Here is a 22,197-nt window from a genome sequence, read left to right as displayed (position 1 = left end):
CAGAACTACAGGGGAGGGGGATGTGATCATTATACCCAACACCATAACTACAGGGGAGGGGGTTGTGATCATTATACCCAACACCAGAACTACAGGGGAGGGGGATATGATCATTATACCCAACACCATAACTACAGGGGAGGGGGTTGTGATCATCATACCCAACACCAGAACTACAGGGGAGGGGGTTGTGATCATTATACCAGAACTACAGGGGAGGGGGCTGTGATCATTACACCTAACACCAGAACTACAGGGGAGGGGGATGTGATCATTATACCAGAACTACAGGGGAGGGGGTTGTGATCATTATACCAGAACTACAGGGGAGGAGGTTGTGATCATTATACCAGAACTACAGGGGAGGGGGTTGTGATCATTATACCAGAACTACAGGGGAGGGGGTTGTTATCATTATACCAGAACTACAGGGGAGGGGGTTGTGATCATTATACCAGAACTACAGGGGAGGGGGTTGTGATCATTATACCAGAACTACAGGGGAGGGGGATGTGATCATTATACCCAACACCAGAACTACAGGGGAGCGGGATGTGATCATTATACCAGAACTACAGGGGAGGGGGTTGTGATCATTATACCAGAACTACAGGGGAGGGGGATGTGATCATTATACCAGAACTACAGGGGAGGGGGATGTGATCATTATACCAGAACTACAGGGGAGGGGGTTGTGATCATTCTACCCAACACCAGAACTACAGTGGAGGGGGATGTGATCATTATACCCAACACCAGAACTACAGGGTAGGGGGGTGTGATCATTATACCCAACACCAGAACTACAGGGTAGGGGGTTGTGATCATTCTACCAGAACTACAGGGGAGGGGGATGTGATCATTATACCAGAACTACAGTGGAGGGGGTTGTGATCATTCTACCCAACACCATAACTACAGGGGAGGGGGTTGTGATCATTATACCATAACTACAGGGGAGGGGGTTGTGATCATTATACCCAACACCAGAACTACAGTGGAGGGGGTTGTGATCATTCTACCCAACACCAGAACTACAGTGGAGGGGGTTGTGATCATTATACCAGAACTACAGAACTAAAGTATGAAAATGTATGTCAGTAGTAGTGACTTAAATATGAATGAAGGAATGAGGGCTTCTATAGAAGAGATATAGTGCAAGTAAGTAACTTCCATTTGAATGTAGGACTGTTACGGGGGGCTGAGTCACTGGTTACTGGTACTCTTCCATGCCGTCCCTAAGAGGGGTGAGTCACTGGTTACTGGTGCCCTTCCATGTCGTCCCTAGGAGGGCTGAGTAACTGGTTACTGGTGCTCTTCCATGCCGTCCCTAGGAGGGGTGAGTCACTGGTTACTGGTGCTCTTCCATGTCGTCCCTAGGAGGGCTGAGTCACTGGTTACTGGTGCTCTTCCATGCCGTCCCTAGGAGGGGTGAGTAACTGGTTACTGGTGCTCTTCCATGTCGTCCCTAGGAGGGCTGAGTCACTGGTTACTGGTGCTCTTCCATGCCGTCCCTAGGAGGGCTGAGTCACTGGTTACTGGTGCTCTTCCATGCCGTCCCTAGGAGGGGTGAGTAACTGGTTACTGGTGCTCTTCCATGTCGTCCCTAGGAGGGCTGAGTCACTGGTTACTGGTGCTCTTCCATGCCGTCCCTAGGAGGGCTGAGTCACTGGTTACTGGTGCTCTTCCATGTCGTCCCTAGGAGGGGTGAGTCACTGGTTACTGGTGCTCTTCCATGCCGTCCCTAGGAGGGGTGAGTCACTGGTTACTGGTGCTCTTCCATGCCGTCCCTAGGAGGGGTGAGTCACTGGTTACTGGTGCTCTTCCATGCCGTCCCTAGGAGGGGTGAGTCACTGGTTACTGGTGCTCTTACCTGTCGTCCCTAGGAGGGCTGAGTCACTGGTTACTGGTGCTCTTCCATGCCGTCCCTAGGAGGGGTGAGTCACTGGTTACTGGTGCTCTTCCATGCCGTCCCTAGGAGGGGTGAGTCACTGGTTACTGGTGCTCTTCCATGTCGTCCCTAGGAGGGCTGAGTCACTGGTTACTGGTGCTCTTCCATGCCGTCCCTAGGAGGGGTGAGTCACTGGTTACTGGTGCTCTTCCATGTCGTCCCTAGGAGGGCTGAATCACTGGTTACTGGTGCTCTTCCATGTCGTCCCTAGGAGGGGTGAGTCACTGGTTACTGGTGCTCTTCCATGTCGTCCCTAGGAGGGCTGAGTCACTGGTTACTGGTGCTCTTCCATGCCGTCCCTAGGAGGGGTGAGACACTGGTTACTGGTGCTCTTCCATGCCGTCCCTAGGAGTGGGCTGAGTCACTGGTTACTGGTGCTCTTTCATGCCGTCCCTAGGAGGAGTGAGTCACTGGTTACTGGTGCTCTTCCATGCCGTCCCTAGGAGGGGTGAGTCACTGGCTTACTGGTGCTCTTCCATGCCGTCCCTAGGAGGGGTGAGTCACTGGTTACTGGTGCTCTTCCATGCCATCCCTAGGAGGGCTGAGTCACTGGTTACTGGTGCTCTTCCATGCCGTCCCTAGGAGGGCTGAGTCACTGGCTTACTGGTGCTCTTCCATGTCGTCCCTAGGAGGGCTGAGTCACTGGTTACTGGTGCTCTTCCATGCCGTCCCAAGGAGGGCTGAGTCACTGGTTACTAGTGCTCTTCCATGCCGTCCCTAGGAGGGGTGAGTCACTGGTTACTGGTGCTCTTCCATGCCGTCCCTAGGAGGGCTGAGTCACTGGTTACTGGTGCTCTTTCATGCCGTCCCTAGGAGGGGTGAGTCACTGGTTACTGGTGCTCTTCCATGCCGTCCCTAGGAGGGCTGAGTCACTGGTTACTGGTGCTCTTCCATGCCGTCCCTAGGAGGGGTGAGTCACTGGCTTACTGGTGCTCTTCCATGCCGTCCCTAGTAGGGGTGAGTCACTGGTTACTGGTGCTCTTCCATGTCGTCCCTAGGAGGGCTGAGTAACTGGTTACTGGTGCTCTTCCATGCCGTCCCTAGGAGGGCTGAGTCACTGGTTACTGGTGCTCTTCCATGTCGTCCCTAGGAGGGCTGAGTCACTGGCTTACTGGTGCTCTTCCATGCCGTCCCTAGGAGGGCTGAGTCACTGGCTTACTGGTGCTCTTCCATGCCGTCCCTAGGAGGGGTGAGTCACTGGTTACTGGTGCTCTTCCATGCCGTCCCTAGGAGGGGTGAGTCACTGGCTTACTGGTGCTCTTCCATGCCGTCCCTAGGAGGGGTAAGTCACTGGCTTACTGGTGCTCTTCCATGCCATCCCTAGGAGGGCTGAGTCACTGGTTACTGGTGCTCTTCCATGTCGTCCCTAGGAGGGCTGAGTCACTGGTTACTGGTGCTCTTCCATGTCGTCCCTAGGAGGGCTGAGTCACTGGCTTACTGGTGCTCTTCCATGTCGTCCTTAGGAGGGGTGCCTGGGTTGAGTCGCTGACGTGATCTTAATTTCTGGGTTGGAGTTACCCTGACCTGTTCACTGGACATGCTACCTGTCCCAGACCTGTTGTTTTCAACTCTCTAGAGACAGCAGGAGCAGTAGAGATGCTCTTAATGTCCCGTCAGTCCGCTGACAGAAGTAGCAACTAGTCAGCAAGGGAGCTAACATCCCCCCTAGTCCTGTAGTGGGGCGCTAACATCCCCCCTAGTCCTGTAGTGGGGAGCTAACATCCCCCCAAGTCCTGTAGTGGGGAGCTAACATCCCCCCTAGTCCTGTAGTTGGGAGCTAACATCCCCCTGGCCTAGTCCTGTAGTGGGGAGCTAACATCCCCCCTAGTCCTGTAGTGGGGAGCTAACATCCCCCCCTAGACCTGTAGTGGGGAGCTAACATCCCCCCTAGTCCTGTAGTGGGGAGCTAACATCCCCCCTGGTCCTGTAGTGGGGAGCTAACATCCCCCCTAGTCCTGTAGTGGGGAGCTAACATCCCCCCTAGTCCTGTAGTGGGGAGCTAACATCCCCCCTAGTCCTGTGGTGGGGAGCTAACATCCCCCCTAGTCCTGTAGTGGGGAGCTAACATCCCCCCTAGTCCTGTAGTGGGACGTGATGTGTCTGTGTGTGTGTGTGTGTGTGTATGTGTGGGCTCCCTGCCCGTCTCTCATCCCTCGCTCCCTGCCCATCTCTCATCCCTCGCTCCCTGCCCGTCACTCATCCCTCGCTCCCTGCCCGTCACTCATCCCTCGCTCACTGCCCGTCTCTCATCCCTCGCTCCCTGCCCGTCTCTCATCCCTCGCTCCCTGCCCGTCTCTCATCCCCTGCCCGTCTCTCATCCCTCGCTCCCTGCCCGTCTCTCATCCCTCGCTCCCTGCCTGTCTCTCTCATCCCTCGCTCCCTGCCCGTCTCTCATCCCTCGCTCCCTGCCCGTCTCTCTCATCCCTCGCTCCCTGCCCATCTCTCATCCCCTGCCCATCTCTCATCCCTCGCTCCCTGCCCGTCTCTCTCATCCCTCACTCCCTACCCTTCTCTCATTCCTCGCTCCCTGCCCCTCTCTCATCCCTCACTCCCTGCCCCGCTCTCATCCCTCACTCCCTGCCCATCTGTCTCATCCCTCGCTCCCTGCCCCGCTCTCATTCCTCGCTCCCTGCCCCTCTCTCATCCCTCGCTCCCTGCCCCTCTCTCATCCCTCGCTCCCTGCCCATCTGTCTCATCCCTCGCTCCCTGCCCCGCTCTCATTCCTCGCTCTCTGCCCCTCTCATCCCTCACTCCCTGTCCATCTGTCTCATCCCTCGCTCCCTGCCCCTCTCTCATCCCTCACTCCCTGTCCATCTGTCTCATCCCTCGCTCCCTGCCTGTCTCTCATCCTGTCATTCTGTCTGTATGTTTAAATAGATAACACAGTTTACTACAGACCACTACTGGACTAGTTACGTGTGACCAGCAAGTAGACACAGTATTGGATCAAGATTGATGCTACTCTATGACTAATGGCTAGTAAGTACACACTCTGGATAAGGACACATGCTAAATGTTTTTCTAAATAAAAAAAATCACTTGATATGCAAATTTGGCTCAGCCTTGATCTTCTCATTGGAGAGCAGAGCTTCATGCTGAATTATAATACTTAGTTAATTATATAGGACAGAAAATGGAACATCAACACAGTACAAGAACACACACGCAGGTACACACACACACACACACACACACACACGTCTTACCTGAGAGAGAATGTGTTGAGTTTGGTAGTCGAGACATCAGCTCTGTGTCCTCCTGTCTTGTCCAGTCCATGGTTCACCCCCTGTAGGAAATAACAACATATTAACACTTCAGTGATCCAACCATAACATAACATATCAACACTCCAGTGATCCAACCATAACATATTAACACTTCAGTGATCCAACCATAACATATTAACACTCCAGTGATCCAACCATAACATATTAACACTTCAGAGATCCAACAATAACATATTAACACTTCAGTGATCCAACCATAACATAACATATTAACACTACAGTGATCCAACCATAACATAACATATTAACACTCCAGTGATCCAACCATAACATATTAACACTCCAGAGATCCAACCATAACATTTTAACACTCCAGTGATCCAACCATAACATATTAACACTCCAGTGATCCAACCATAACATTTTAACACTCCAGTGATCCAACCATAACATATTAACACTCCAGTGATCCAACCATAACATATTAACACTTCAGTGATCCAACCATAACATAACATATTAACACGTCAGTGATCCAACCATAACATATTAACACTCCAGTGATCCAACCATAACATAACATATTAACACTTCAGTGATCCAACCATAACATAACATATTAACACGTCAGTGATCCAACCATAACATATTAACACTTCAGTGATCCAACCATAACATATTAACACTCCAGTGATCCAACCATAACATATTAACACTTCAGTGATCCAACCATAACATATTAACACTCCAGTGATCCAACCATAACATATTAACACTCCAGTGATCCAACCATAACATATTAACACTTCAGTGATCCAACCATAACATATTAACACTCCAGTGATCCAACCATAACATATTAACACTCCAGTGATCCAACCATAACATATTAACACTTCAGTGATCAACCATAACATTTTAACACTCCAGTGATCAACCATAACATTTTAACACTTCAGTGATCCAACCATAACATATTAACACGTCAGTGATCCAACCATAACATATTAACACTCCAGTGATCCAACCATAACATAACATATTAACACTCCAGTGATCCAACCATAACATAACATATTAACACTCCAGTGATCCAACCATAACATATTAACACTCCAGTGATCCAACCATAACATATTAACACTCCAGTGATCCAACCATAACATACTAACACTTCAGTGATCCAACCATAACATATTAACACTCCAGTGATCCAACCATAACATATTAACACTTCAGTGATCCAACCATAACATAACATATTAACACTCCAGTGATCCAACCATAATATATTAACACTCCAGTGATCCAACCATAACATATTAACACTTCAGTGATCCAACCATAACATAACATTAACACTTCAGTGATCCAACCATAACATATTAACACTTCAGTGATCCAACCATAACATATTAACACTTCAGTGATCCAACCATAACATAACATTAACACTTCAGTGATCCAACTATAACATATTAACACTTCAGTGATCCAACCATAACATAACATAATGTGTGTGTGTACTATGTGTGTACTGTGTGTACTGTGTGTACAGTGTGTACTGTGTGTGTGTGTGTGTGTGTGTGTTTGTGTACTGTGTGTGTACTGTGTGTGTACAGTGTGTGTACTGTGTGTGTACTGTGTGTGTACAGTGTGTGTACAGTGTGTGTACTGTGTGTGTACTGTGTGTGTACTGTGTGTGTACTGTGTGTACTGTGTGTGTACTGTGTGTGTACTGTGTGTGTACTGTGTGTACTGTGTGTGTACTGTGTGTACTGTGTGTGTACTGTGTGTACTGTGTGTGTACTGTGTGTGTACTGTGTGTACTGTGTGTGTACTGTGTGTGTACTGTGTGTGTACTGTGTGTACTGTGTGTGTACTGTGTGTGTACTGTGTGTACTGTGTGTGTACTGTGTGTGTACTGTGTGTGTACTGTGTGTACTGTGTGTACTGTGTGTGTACTGTGTGTGTACTGTGTGTACTGTGTGTGTACTGTGTGTGTACTGTGTGTACTGTGTGTGTACTGTGTGTGTACTGTGTGTGTACTGTGTGTACTGTGTGTGTACTGTGTGTACTGTGTGTACTGTGTGTACTGTGTGTACTGTGTGTGTACTGTGTGTACTGTGTGTACTGTGTGTGTACTGTGTGTGTACTGTGTGTGTACTGTGTGTACTGTGTGTACCTTGTGTGTACTGTGTGTGTACTGTGTGTACTGTGTGTACTGTGTGTACTGTGTGTGTACTGTGTGTACTGTGTGTGTACTGTGTGTACTGTGTGTGTACTGTGTGTACTGTGTGTACTGTGTGTACTGTGTGTGTACTGTGTGTGTACTGTGTGTACTGTGTGTACTGTGTGTGTACTGTGTGTGTACTGTGTGTACTGTGTGTGTACTGTGTGTGTACTGTGTGTGTACTGTGTGTACTGTGTGTACTGTGTGTGTACTGTGTGTGTACTGTGTGTGTACTGTGTGTTTACTGTGTGTGTACTATGTGTGTACTGTGTGTGTACTGTGTGTACTGTGTATACAGTGTGTACTGTGTGTGTACTGTGTGTGTACTGTGTGTATACTGTGTGTGTACTGTGTGTGTACTGTGTGTACTGTGTATACAGTGTGTACTGTGTGTACTGTGTGTGTACTGTGTGTGTACTGTGTGTGTACTGTGTGTGTACTGTGTGTACTGTGTGTGTACTGTGTGTGTACTGTGTGTGTACTGTGTGTACTGTGTGTGTACTGTGTGTGTACTGTGTGTACTGTGTGTACTGTGTGTGTACTGTGTGTGTACTGTGTGTGTACTGTGTGTACTGTGTGTGTACTGTGTGTGTACTGTGTGTGTACTGTGTGTACTGTGTGTGTACTGTGTGTGTACTGTGTGTGTACTGTGTGTACTGTGTGTGTACTGTGTGTGTACTGTGTGTGTACTGTGTGTGTACTGTGTGTGTACTGTGTGTACTGTGTGTGTACTGTGTGTGTACTGTGTGTACTGTGTGTGTACTGTGTGTGTACTGTGTGTGTACTGTGTGTACTGTGTGTGTACTGTGTGTGTACTGTGTGTGTACTGTGTGTACTGTGTGTGTACTGTGTGTACTGTGTGTGTACTGTGTGTGTACTGTGTGTGTACTGTGTGTGTACTGTGTGTGTACTGTGTGTACTGTGTGTGTACTGTGTGTACTGTGTGTGTACTGTGTGTGTACTGTGTGTGTACTGTGTGTGTACTGTGTGTACTGTGTGTGTACTGTGTGTACTGTGTGTACTGTGTGTACTGTGTGTGTACTGTGTGTACTGTGTGTACTGTGTGTGTACTGTGTGTACTGTGTGTGTACTGTGTGTACTGTGTGTGTACTGTGTGTACTGTGTGTGTACTGTGTGTACTGTGTGTACTGTGTGTGTACTGTGTGTACTGTGTGTACTGTGGCATTCAGAAAGTATTCAGACCCCCTTTTCTACGTTCCAGCCTTGTTCTAAAATGGACACAAAACCCCATAATGACAAAGCAACAAACTGGTTTTTCATGTTTTTTTGCAAATGTCTTTAATACATTTTAAAAAACTGAAATTTCACATTCACATAAGTTTTCAGACCCTTTACTCAGCCTCCAGTCTTCTTGGGTAGGACGCTACACGCTTGGTACACCTGTATTTGGAGAGTTTCTCCTGTTCTTCTCTGCAGATCCTCTCAACCTCTGTCAGGTTGGATGGGGAGTGTCGATGCACAGCTACAGGGAACGTGGTGATGAGGCTTGTGGAACGTTGGCCAAGGGGGAGCAATTATCACCACAGACAATTTATTCACTTCAACTGTCATTTTGGTGAGAAAAAAATATCGCTTGCAAAGAAAACAAGTCTGTCTGGCACCATGAACGAAGTGAGACGGGAGCTCCCTCCCTCTGAGCAAGATAAAGGCTCCTGCACAGCCGTTTGAACAGCGACACAATAAAGAGGAAACCGGAGACTATTACGGTCTACATCCACAGAAAGGTACGCCGATCAGCCAAATGACAGTTACAACAACTCGTGTCAACTGATAGGACAAAGGGAAAGCAGCTAACACCAACTAACGCAATCGTGTGAAGACTCACACAAGCACGAACTGACAATCATTTAAATACTTTTTTCACTTTCATTACAAATGTCCTTATTGTTTTTGTTTTGTTGTGCTATTCATTTAGACCATTCGATGCTTACACTTTTAAGCTACTGATGTTTTCATCATTTTATTATTTTGCCCATGTGGGGTGGTTGGGGTCATTTAGAATACATTTAAAGAAATCCCTTATAAAATAAGCTGTTACCGTATTCCTACGCCTTTCTGTTTCACAGTGGTAACAAAAGCGTCGCACAAATTGAATTTGTGTTTTTACAGTAACATAAAATACTATTGTGTTTTTACAGTAACATAAAATACTATTGTGTTTTTACAGTAACATAAAATACTATTGTGTTTTTACAGTAACATAAAATAATATTGTGTTTTTACAGTAACATAAAATACTATTGTGTTTTTACAGTAACATAAAATACTATTGTGTTTTTACAGTAACATAAAATACTATTGTGTTTTTACAGTAACATAAAATACTATTGTGTTTTTACAGTAACGTAAAATACTATTGTGTTTTTACAGTAACATAAAATACTATTGTGTTTTTACAGTAACGTAAAATACTATTGTGTTTTTACAGTAACATAAAAAACTATTGTGTTTTTACAGTACCATAAAATACTATTGTGTTTTTACAGTAACATAAAATACTATTGTGTTTTTACAGTAACATAAAATACTATTGTGTTTTTACAGTAACATAAAATACTATTGTGTTTTTACAGTAACATAAAATACTATTGTGTTTTTACAGTAACATAAAATACTATTGTGTTTTTACAGTAACATTAAAATACTATTGTGTTTTTACAGTAACATTAAAATACTATTGCGTTTTTACAGTAACATAAAATACTATTGTGTTTTTACAGTAACATAAAATACTATTGTGTTTTTACAGTAACATAAAATACTATTGTGTTTTTACAGTAACATAAAATACTATTGTGTTTTTACAGTAACATAAAATACTATTGTGTTTTTACAGTAACATAAAATACTATTGTGTTTTTACAGTAACATTAAAATACTAGTGTTATTATTATTATTTTTTTAAATAATAAAAATAAAATATGATTCTATAAATGTTCCCCAAGGCCTTCATTAAAACACAACTAAAGTATGTATTTTAACGTAATAGCGTATCTGAAATATACACGTATTCGTTAACCTTGAAGGACCGGAAACCTCGAGGCCAGGACGCTCTTAAGGTAAAATACTAGAGGGAATTATTTAGGGTTGGTTGTTGGTCACGCGCGAAAAGAAACAACAGAAACAGGAGATGGTCCATTTGATTGGTTGGCTAAAATGGAACCCCATATTCCTGATAAAGTGCACTACTTTTTTTGACAAGAGATCCAAGTGGTCCCTGGGTAAAATAAGTACACTATATTGGTGTCATTTGGGACGGTGTACTTGATGTCTTCAAGTACAGCCCCCCTCCCCCCCCCCCCCCCCCCCACCACCCTCTCTATTAATTACAATAGGGTTAATGGACTAAATCAATTCTCGTCTATCATCACACTGCTTAGCATATTCATGAAACTACACACGACACGCCCCATAAAGCAGTGAAACCTGTGGAGTTTCTCCATGAATCTCGTGCTGGAAGCCAACATTTACCGCTGGTAAGAAATCAACAAGATATTAACACATCAAATAGCAAACGGGTTGTTGTTGTTTTTGTTGGTCTATTTCAAGTGAAAAGCTCCTTTATGTTGACAACATTATGACGTAAAACAGATGTCCCTGCCAACCATGAACAAGGATCATCATAAATTAAACTTGGAGCCATCTGTCCACTTTGTCAAATCAAACCGATAGGAAACAAGTCTCTATTCGGGATATGAATAAAGACACAGGAAGTCATTCACTAAGCGTTTCTATTCGGGATATGAATAAAGACACAGGAAGTCATTCACTAAGCATTTCCCTGTTAGACTGCTGCTAAGGGAAAAGGGTTAAACATGTCTAGAGGCTGGGGGTCTGAACCATGTCTAGAGGCTGGGGGTCTGAACCATGTCTAGAGGCTGGGGGTCTGAACCATGTTTAGAGGATGGGGGTCTGAACCATGTCTAGAGGCTGGGGGACCTGAACCATGTCTAGAGGCTGGGGGTTTGAACCATGTCTAGAGGCTGGGGGTAGAAACCATGTTTAGAGGCTGGGGGTCTGAACCATGTCTAGAGGCTGGGGGTTTGAACCATGTCTAGAGGCTGGGGGTCTGAACCATGTCTAGAGGCTGGGGGTCTGAACCATGTCTAGAGGCTGGGGGTCTGAACCATGTTTAGAGACTGGGGGTCTGAACCATGTCTAGAGGCTGGGGGACCTGAACCATGTCTAGAGGCTGGGGGTAGAAACCATGTTTAGAGGCTGGGGGTCTGAACCATGTCTAGATGCTGGGGGTCTGAACCATGTCTAGAGGCTGGGGGTCTGAACCATGTCTAGAGGCTGGGGGTCTGAACCATGTTTAGGGGCTGGGGGTGAGAACCATGTCTAGAGGCTGGGGGTCTGAACCATGTCTAGAGGCTGGGGGTCTGAACCATGTCTAGAGGCTGGGGGTCTGAACCATGTCTAGAGGCTGGGGGTCTGAACCATGTCTAGAGGCTGGGGGTCTGAACCATGTCTAGAGGCTGGGGGTCTGAACCATGTCTAGAGGCTGGGGGTCTGAACCATGTCTAGGGGCTGGGGGTGAGAACCATGTCTAGAGGCTGGGGGTCTGAACCATGTCTAGAGGCTGGGGGTCTGAACCATGTCTAGAGGCTTGGGGTCTCCTAAAAAAAGGCATGACTGATATTTGTTCATGAGTTTCATGTCTTAGCTGAGGTTGTACACACACACACCATGAACATCTATACTGACATCAACACAGCTTGGTCCTCACACAACCTCACCGTCCCCCACAGGAGTTGATGTACAGTGTTAGCTAAAGCTACAATAACACTATTGTGTTCCTGTATTAACCCCAGAGGGTTAAGAGAGATCAGTAAATACTCCCAGTCCAATTAGAGAGAGAGACGGAGACAGAGGAGACAGCGCCCCCTAGGGGATCGGAGTGCTAATGACCCGAGGTGCTGCCGGAACCACATCAGATAAATACCAACTGGAACACGATGGACAAATAAATACACACCTACATCAATCACCTAGCAACGACCAATCAAAAAAAAGACCTGCGTCAAACTGTCTACTACACATCTTAGCTAACAGGTCTGCTACTAGATACAGTTGGAACCACATCAACACCTTACCTTCTCAAACTTCTCCTTGGTGACCCCCAGACTGAATTAGCTCGCCTGATTCACCTAATCAAGGGCTTGATAATTAGTTGCTATGAAAAATATCAAATCTACAGAACGGCTGGGGGTCCCCGAGGAGAGGTTCAAACGACTGCCTTAGTCTACACCTCGAGACTACAGATGAATAAATATCTAGGTCTTACCTACTAGACCACAACTATCAAACACCTATCACCTAGAGACTATAGATGAATAAATATCTAGGTCTTACCTACTAGACCACAACTATCAAACACCTATCACCTAGAGACTATAGATGAATAAATATCTAGGTCTTACCTACTAGACCACAACTATCAAACACCTATCACCTAGAGACTATAGATGAATAAATATCTAGGTCTTACCTACTAGACCACAACTATCAAACACCTATCACCTAGAGACTATAGATGAATAAATATCTAGGTCTTACCTACTAGACCACAACTATCAAACACCTATCACCTAGAGACTATAGATGAATAAATATCTAGGTCTTACCTACTAGACCACAACTATCAAACACCTATCACCTAGAGACTATAGATGAATAAATATATAGGCCCACGTCAAACACCCAGCGACCAAGTCTGTGTTCAAATTAAAATGGTTCTATGCTTAATCGATCAGCCTCTCTTTCACAGAACCCCCAATTAACATTATTCCTCTAACGCTCTCTCTCCCTTTCTCCCTCGCTCTCTCGCCCTTTCTCCCTTTCTCCCTCGCTCTCTCTCCCTTTCTCCCTCGCTCTCTCTCCCTTTCTCCCTCGCTCTCTCTCCCTTTCTCCCTCGCTCTCTCTCCCTTTCTCCATCGCTCTCTCTCCCTTTCTCCCTCGCTCTCTCTCCCAATATCCCTCGCTCTCTCTCCCTATATCCCTCGCTCTCTCTGCCTATATCCCTCGCTCTCTCTCCCTCTATCCCTCGCTCTCTCTCCCTCTATCCCTCACTCTCTCTCCCTCTATCCCTCGCTCTCTCTCCCTCTATCCCTCGCTCTCTCTCTCCCACTATCCCTCGCTCTCTCTCTCCCTCTATCCCTCACTCTCTCTACCTCTATCCCTCACTCTCTCTCCCTCACTCGCTCTACCTCTATCCCTCACTCTCTCTCCCTCTATCCCTCGCTCTCTCTCCCTTTCTATATCTCCCTTTCTCTCTCTACCTTTCTCCCTCGCTCTCTCTCCCTTTCTCTCTCTCCCTTTCTCCCTCGCTCTCTCCCCCTTTCTCCCTCGCTCTCTCTCCCTCTCTCTCTCCCTTTCTCCCTTTCTCTCTCTCTCTTTCTCTATCTCCCTTTCTCCCTCGCTCTCTCTCCCTTTCTCCCTCGCTCTCTCTCCCTTTCTCTTTCTCCATTTCTCTCTCTCCCTTTCTCCCTCGATCCCTCGCTCTCTCTCCCTTTCTATCTCTCCCTTTCTCCCTCGCTCTCTCTCACTTTCTCTCTCTCCCTTTCTCTCTCGCTCTCTCTCCCTTTCTCCCTCGCTCTCTCTCCCTTTCTCCCTCGCTCTCTCTCCCTTTCTCCCTCTCTCCCTTTCTCTCTCTCCCTTTCTCCCTCACTCTCTCTCCCTTTCTCCCTCGCTCTCTCTCCCTTTCTCCTTCGCTCTCTCTCCCTCTATCCCTTGCTCTCTCTCCCTCTATCCCTCGCTCTCTCTCCCTTTCTATCGCTCCCTTTCTCTCTCTCCCTTTCTCCCTCGCTCTCTCTCCCTTTCTCCCTCGCTCTCTCTCCCTTTCTCCCTTGCTCTCTCTCCCTTTCTTCCTCGCTCTCTCTCCCTCTATCCCTTGCTCTCTCTCCCTTTATATCTCTCCCTTTCTCTCTCTCCCTTTCTCCCTCGCTCTCTCTCCCTTTCTCCCTTTCTCCCTCGCTCTCTCTCCCTTTCTCCCTCGCTCTCTCTCCCTTTCTCTCTCTCCCTATATCCTTCCCTCTATCCCTCGCTCTCTCTCCCTATATCCTTCCCTTTCTCCCTCGCTCTCTCTCCCTATTTCCTTCCCTCTATCCCCACTCTCTCTCCCTCTATCCTTCTCTCTATCCACCACTCTCTCCCTCTATCCTTCTCTCTATCCCCCACTCTCTCTCTATCTCCATCTATCCTTCCTTCTCTCTCCCTCTATCCTTCCCTCTCTCTCCCTCTCCCTATTTACTTCCCTCTCTCCCTCACTCTCTCTCCCTCTATTCCCCACTCCATTAATCTCCCTCTTGCTCTCCCCCTAAGCCATCCGTTCAGTTCTGGTGACCCGACAGAGCTCCTCTATCCAGGGATCCCAGTAAACTGACAGAGCTCCTCTATCCAGGGCTCCCAGTAAACTGACAGAGCTCCTCTATCCAGGGCTCCCAGTAAACTGACAGAGCTCCTCTATCCAGGGCTCCCAGTAAACTGACAGAGCTCCTCTATCCAGGGCTCCCAGTAAACTGCTTGGCTTCTAACGGGTCTTAAACTGGCTTTACTCTAGAGATCATGATGTCACAGAGCTCTGCTGAGTACTCTAGAGATCATGATGTCACAGAGCCCTACTGAGTACTCTAGAGATCATGATGTCACAGAGCTCTGCAGAGTACTCTAGAGATCATGATGTCACAGAGCTCTGAAGAGTACTCTAGAGATCATGATGTCACAGAGCTCTGCAGAGTACTCTAGAGATCATGATGTCACAGAGCTCTGCTGAGTACTCTAGAGATCATGATGTCACAGAGCTCTGCAGAGTACTCTAGAGATCATGATGTCGCAGAGCTCTGTTGAGTACTCTAGAGATCATGATGTCCCAGAGCTCTGCTGAGTACTCTAGAGATCATGATGTCACAGAGCTCTGCTGAGTACTCTAGAGATCATGATGTCACAGAGCTCTGTTGAGTACTCTAGAGATCATGATGTCACAGAGCTCTGATGAGTACTCTAGAGATCATGTCACAGAGCTCTGCTGAGTACTCTAGAGATCATGATGTCACAGAGCTCTGCTGAGTACTCTAGAGATCATGATGTCACTGAGCTCTGCTGAGTACTCTAGAAATCATGTCACAGAGCTCTGCTGAGTACTCTAGAGATCATGATGTCACAAACCTCTGCTGAGTACTCTAGAGATCATGATGTCGCAGACCTCTGTTGAGTACTCTAGAGATCATGATGTCACTGAGCTCTGCTGAGTACTCTAGAAATCATGATGTCAAAGAGCTTTGCTGAGTACTCTAGAGATCATGATGTCACAGAGCTCTGATGAGTACTCTAGAGATCATGTTACATAGCTCTGCTGAGTACTCTAGAGATCATGATGTCACAGAGCTCTGCTGAGTACTCTAGAGATCATGATGTCGCAGACCTCTGTTGAGTACTCTAGAGATCATGTCACAGAGCTCTGCTGAGTACTCTAGAGATCATGTCAAAGAGCTCTGCTGAGTACTCTAGAGATCATGATGTCGCAGACCTCTGTTGAGTACTCTAGAGATCATGATGTCACAGAGATCTAATGAGTACTTTAGAGATCATGATGTCACAGAGCTCTGCAGAGTACTCTAGAGATCATGATGTCGCAGAGCTCTGTTGAGTACTCTAGAGATCATGATGTCACAGAGCTCTGCAGAGTACTCTAGAGATCATGATGTCGCAGAGCTCTGTTGAGTACTCTAGAGATCATGATGTCCCAGAGCTCTGCTGAGTACTCTAGAGATCATGTCAAAGAGCTCTGCTGAGTACTCTAGAGATCATGATGTCGCAGACCTCTGTTGAGTACTCTAGAGATCATGATGTCACAGAGATCTAATGAGTACTTTAGAGATCATGATGTCACAGAGCTCTGCAGAGTACTCTAGAGATCATGATGTCGCAGAGCTCTGTTGAGTACTCTAGAGATCATGATGTCACAGAGCTCTGCAGAGTACTCTAGAGATCATGATGTCGCAGAGCTCTGTTGAGTACTCTAGAGATCATGATGTCCCAGAGCTCTGCTGAGTACTCTAGAGATCATGATGTCACAGAGCTCTGCTGAGTACTCTAGAGATCATGATGTCACAGAGCTCTGCTGAGTACTCTAGAGATCATGATGTCACTGAGCTCTGCTGAGCACTCTAGAAATCATGTCACAGAGCTCTGCTGAGTACTCTAGAGATCATGATGTCACAGAGCTCTGCTGAGTACTCTAGAGATCATGATGTCGCAGACCTCTGTTGAGTACTCTAGAGATCATGTCACAGAGCTCTGCTGAGTACTCTAGAGATCATGTCAAAGAGCTCTGCTGAGTACTCTAGAGATCATGATGAGCCACAGACAACACCAGAACCCAGAGAGAGAACACCTTTCTGTCATTCCTTCCCCTCCTCCTTTCTGTCATTCCTTCCCCTCCTCCTTTCTGTCATTCCTTCCCCTCCACCTTTCTGTCATTCCTTCCCCTCCTCCTTTCTGTCATTCCTTCCCCTCCTCCTTTCTGTCATTCCTTCCCCTCCTCCTCTCTGTTATTCCTTCCCCTCCACCTTTCTGTCATTCCTTCCCCTCCTCCTTTCTGTCATTCCTTCCCCTCCTCCTTTCTGTCATTCCTTCCCCTCCTCCTTTCTGTCATTCCTTCCCCTCCTCCTTTCTGTCATTCCTTCCCCTCCTCCTTTCTGTCATTCCTTCCCCTCCTCCTTTCTGTCATTCCTTCCCCTCCACCTTTCTGTCATTCCTTCCCCTCCACGTCTCACTCCACCCTCTCCAACACCCTCCACTAGGCTAACCTCCCTCTCCCTTCTCCAACCTCCTCCATCCTTCTCCTCACCCCCCCCCCCCTTCTGGTTTCAGGAAGCCTTGACTCACTAGGTGACAGGAGCATCACACAGAGCCCAGGCAGAATGTCCTACCAACACTCCCTTGGAGCCTTGTCAGTGTTCTGGAACTCTCCCTTAACATTCCATCAACAGAGAGGAAGGGAGGGGACAGAACACTGACTGTGTGTGAAACATCCATTTCCTGGCTTCTTCACTCCTCCTATTATATCAACTTCTGTCTCCTTTGTCCTCTTCCTGTTCCACTGCTTTCTGTTTGTGTGTTCATTCCACATTAACCTGAGTTGTTTTGGTGGTTATTTTCCCCAGTCTTCCCCACACTCCTGCTGCTTCCAGTCTACCAAAGAAGAAGAGACTTGGTGGAAATCTGTCCTTTGGACTGACGAGTCCAAATTTGAGATTTTTGGTTCCAACGGCCGTGTCTTTGTGAGACGCAGAGTTGGTGAACGGATGATCTCTGCATTTTTGGTTCCCACCGTGAAGCATGGAGGAGGTGTGATGGTGTGTGGTTCCCACCGTGAAGCATGGAGGTGTGATGGTGTATGGTTCCCACCGTGAAGCATGGAGGAGGTGTGATGGTGTGTGGTTCCCACCGTGAAGCATGGAGGAGGTGTGATGGTGTGTGGTTCCCACCGTGAAGCATGGAGGAGGTGTGATGGTGTGTGGTTCCCACCGTGAAGCATGGAGGAGGTGTGATGGTGTGTGGTTCCCACCGTGAAGCATGGAGGAGGTGTGATGGTGTGTGGTTCCCACCGTGAAGCATGGAGGAGGTGTGATGGTGTGTGGTTCCCACCGTGAAGCATGGAGGAGGTGTGATGGTGTGGGGGTGCTTTGCTGGTGACAGTGACCCCACCTTCCATTTGTTTTTACACTGCTGCTACTCGTTGTTTATTATTTATGCACAGTCACTTTACCCCTACCTACATGTACAAATTACCTCGACTAACCTGTACATTGACTCAGTAATGGTACCCCCTGTATATAGACTCCACATTGACTCTGTACCGGTACCTCCTGTATATAGCCTCCACATTGACTCTGTACCAGTACCCCCTGTATATAACCTCCACATTGACTCTGTACCGTAATACCCTGTATATAGCCTCCACATTGACTCTGTACCGGTACCTCCTGTATATAGCCTCCACATTGACTCTGTACCGGTACCCCCTGTATACAGCCTCCACATTGACTCAGTAATGGTACCCCCTGTATATAGCCTCCACATTGACTCAGTAATGGTACTCCCTGTATATAGCCTCCACATTGACTCAGTAATGGTACTCCCTGTATATAGCCTCCACATTGACTCAGTAATGGTACTCCCTGTATATAGCCTCCACATTGACTCAGTAATGGTACTCCCTGTATATAGCCTCCACATTGACTCTGTACCGGTACCCCCTGTATATAGCTTCCACATTGACTCTGTACCGGTACCCCCTGTATATAGCCTCCACATTGACTCTGTACTGGTACACCCTGTATATAGCCTCCACATTGACTCAGTAATGGTACTCCCTGTATATAGCCTCCACATTGACTCTGTACTGTAATACCCTGTATATAGCCTCCACATTGACTCTGTACTGGTACCCCCTGTATATAGCCTCCACATTGACTCTGTACCGGTACCCCCTGTATATAGCCTCCACATTGACTCTGTACCGGTACTCCCTGTATATAGCCTCCACATTGACTCTGTACCAGTACCCCCTGTATATAGCCTCCACATTGACTCTGTACCGGTACCCCCTGTATATAGCCTCCACATTGACTCTGTACCGGTACCCCCTGTATATAGCCTCCACATTGACTCTGTACCGGTACCCCCTGTATATAGCCTCCACATTGACTCAGTAATGGTACTCCCTGTATATAGCCTCCACATTGACTCTGTACCGTAATACCCTGTATATAGCCTCCACATTGACTCAGTAATGGTACTCCCTGTATATAGCCTCCACATTGACTCAGTAATGGTACTCCCTGTATAAAGCCTCATTATAGTTATTTTATTATTTTACTTTTGACTATTTTTTACATATGAAAATATTATAGTTGATGAAATTGAGATTTATTTCTGTCTGCAATAATGAACTTTTGTGGGGAAACAACTGATTGGCTGGGCCTGGGCTTGGCTCCGTAGTGGGTGGGCCTATATCCTTCCAGGCCCACCCTTGGCTGAGCCCCTGCCCGGTCATCTGAAATCCATAGATAACGGCCTGATGGATTTATGTAAACTGACTGATTTCCTTTTACGAACTGTAACTCAAAGTAAAATCATTGACATTGTTGCGTTTATGTTTTCTGTTCAGTACACATGGACTTCTGGTATGATCTGTCATCCGTCACGTGTGTGTGACGGATGAGGTGTGTGTGTGTGTGTGTGTGTGTGTGTGTGTGTGTGTGTGTGTGTGTGTAAGACAGTAAGGGTGTGTGTGTGTGTGTGTGTGTGTGTGTGTGTGTGTGTGTGTGTGTGTGTGTGTGTGTGTGTGTAAGACAGTAAGGGTGTGTGTATACAGTGTGCCTGGTACCGTCATTTCTGGACAATTACGCGCACCTGAATATAAACCACACCCACTGAATTTTAAAAAATATATAAGTATTTTGTACATAAATAAGCCGCAGGTGCCTACCGGTACATTGAAACAAATGAACTTTACACAGCCTTTAAACGAAACACGGCTTGTAACAAAAATGTTACAAAAAATAGCAGTAAACAGTAGCCAAGAAAGTCATTGGTCACTATCTTACTCCTCCTGTGCACTGAAACCACTGAAGTCATCTCCTTCGGTGTAGGAGTTGAATAGCCTCTAAAACTGGTTTGGGCCTGTCGTTGGGTTAGGGTATGGTATGGTAGGGTAGTCACAGTAGGGCTGGGTGTAGGTACTGTAACAGACTAGATCTTACCGTGGGGGGTTCAGGGCCAGGCCTGTCGTTGGGCTCCTGAGGCTGCGGGGGCTGTGACGTCTCCACTGGGGGGCTGAGGGCTGATTCACTGCTGCTCCTTACAAGCAGGGGGGTGTCTGGAGTAGAGAACACAGACAGGTCAGTGGGGGGAAAGGATGACATCACAACATTGATCTCAGTTCATGATCTATTATTTAAAACAATACAAGCCAGGCCATATGAGCGTATAGACCCCAAGCCTGGCAGTTCTCCAAAATGTCTGTGAAAACAAAATGGAACTCTCAGACACCATTTTGTATTTAATGTCTCTGTGTTACAGGTAGTGTGTATGTCTCTGTGTTACAGGTAGTGTGTATGTCTCTGTGTTACAGGTAGTGTGTATGTCTCTGTGTTACAGGTAGTGTGTATGTCTCTGTGTTACAGGTAGTGTGTATGTCTCTGTGTTACAGGTAGTGTGTATGTCTCTGTGTTACAGGTAGTGTGTATGTCTCTGTGTTACATGTAGTGTGTAAGTCTCTGTGTCCACTATGAAGGAAGTGTGTATGTCTCTGTGTTACAGGTAGTGTGTATGTCTCTGTGTCCACTATGAAGGAAGTTATAGGTAGTGTGTATGTCTCTGTGTCCACTATGAAGGAAGTTATAGGTAGTGTGTATGTCTCTGTGTCCAATATGAAGGAAGTGTGTAAGTCTCTGTGTCCACTATGAAGGAAGTGTGTAAGTCTCTGTGTCCACTATGAAGGAAGTTATTGGTAGTGTGTATGTCTCTGTGTCCACTATGAAGGAAGTGTGTAAGTCTCTGTGTCCACTATGAAGGAAGTGTGTAAGTCTCTGTGTCCACTATGAAGGCAGTTATAGGTAGTGTGTATGTCTCTGTGTCCACTATGAAGGCAGTTATAGGTAGTGTGTATGTCTCTGTGTCCACTATGAAGGAAGTGTGTATGTCTCTGTGTCCACTATGAAGGAATTGTGTATGTCTCTGTGTCCACTATGAAGGAAGTGTGTAAGTCTCTGTGTCCACTATGAAGGAAGTGTGTAAGTCTCTGTGTCCACTATGAAGGCAGTTATAGGTAGTGTGTATGTCTCTGTGTCCACTATGAAGGAAGTGTGCATGTCTCTGTGTCCACTATGAAGGCAGTTATAGGTAGTGTGTAAGTCTCTGTGTCCACTATGAAGGAATTGTGTATGTCTCTGTGTCCACTATGAAGGAAGTGTGTAAGTCTCTGTGTCCACTATGAAGGAAGTGTGTAAGTCTCTGTGTCCACTATGAAGGCAGTTATAGGTAGTGTGTATGTCTCTGTGTCCACTATGAAGGAAGTGTGTAAGTCTCTGTGTCCACTATGAAGGAAGTGTGTAAGTCTCTGTGTCCACTATGAAGGCAGTTATAGGTAGTGTGTATGTCTCTGTGTCCACTATGAAGGAAGTGTGCATGTCTCTGTGTCCACTATGAAGGCAGTTATAGGTAGTGTGTATGTCTCTGTGTCCACTATGAAGGAATTGTGTATGTCTCTGTGTCCACTATGAAGGAAGTGTGTATGTCTCTGTGACCACTCTGAAGGCAGTTATAGGAAGTGTGTATGTCTCTGTGTCCACCATGAAGGAAGGTATAGGTAGTGTGTATGTCTCTGTGTCCACTATGAAGGAAGGTATAGGTAGTGTGTATGTCTCTGTGTCCACTATGAGGGAAGGTATAGGTAGTGTGTATGTCTCTGTGTCCACTATGAAGGAAGGTATAGGTAGTGTGTATGTCTCTGTGTCCACTATGAAGGCAGTTATAGGTAGTGTGTATGTCTCTGTGTCCACTATGAAGGCAGTTATAGGTAGTGTGTATGTCTCTGTGTCCACTATGAAGGCAGTTATAGGTAGTGTGTATGTCTCTGTGTCCACTATGAGGGAAGTTACAGGCAGTTTCGCAATCTTGGTTTCATCAGACCAGAGAACCTTGTTTTTTATGATCTGAGAGTCCTTTAGGTGCCTTTTGGCAAACTCCAAGCGGGC

General features: G+C 46.5%; 1 protein-coding gene across 10 annotated transcripts in view; it reads right to left on the bottom strand.

Annotated features, from left to right (window-relative positions):
- The window catches only part of pard3bb (par-3 family cell polarity regulator beta b), a 539,900-nt gene that overhangs the window by 405,865 nt on the left and 111,838 nt on the right, over positions 1–22,197 (bottom strand). For all 10 annotated transcript variants that reach the window (XM_090230480.1, XM_090230482.1, XM_090230481.1 and 7 more), the window contains 2 exons: positions 20,203–20,318; positions 5,158–5,237 (listed from right to left, as the gene is read on the bottom strand). In XM_090230480.1, the coding sequence (XP_090086606.1) occupies positions 5,158–5,237; positions 20,203–20,318 (196 nt within the window). The remainder of the gene's footprint in view (positions 1–5,157; positions 5,238–20,202; positions 20,319–22,197) is intronic.

The sequence above is a fragment of the Oncorhynchus mykiss genome, chromosome 3 (assembly GCF_057628025.1).
Source record: "Oncorhynchus mykiss isolate SJ-2025 chromosome 3, ASM5762802v1, whole genome shotgun sequence".
In the NCBI taxonomy this organism is placed as follows: domain Eukaryota; kingdom Metazoa; phylum Chordata; class Actinopteri; order Salmoniformes; family Salmonidae; genus Oncorhynchus; species Oncorhynchus mykiss.
This window is presented reverse-complemented; position numbering and strand designations above follow the sequence as displayed.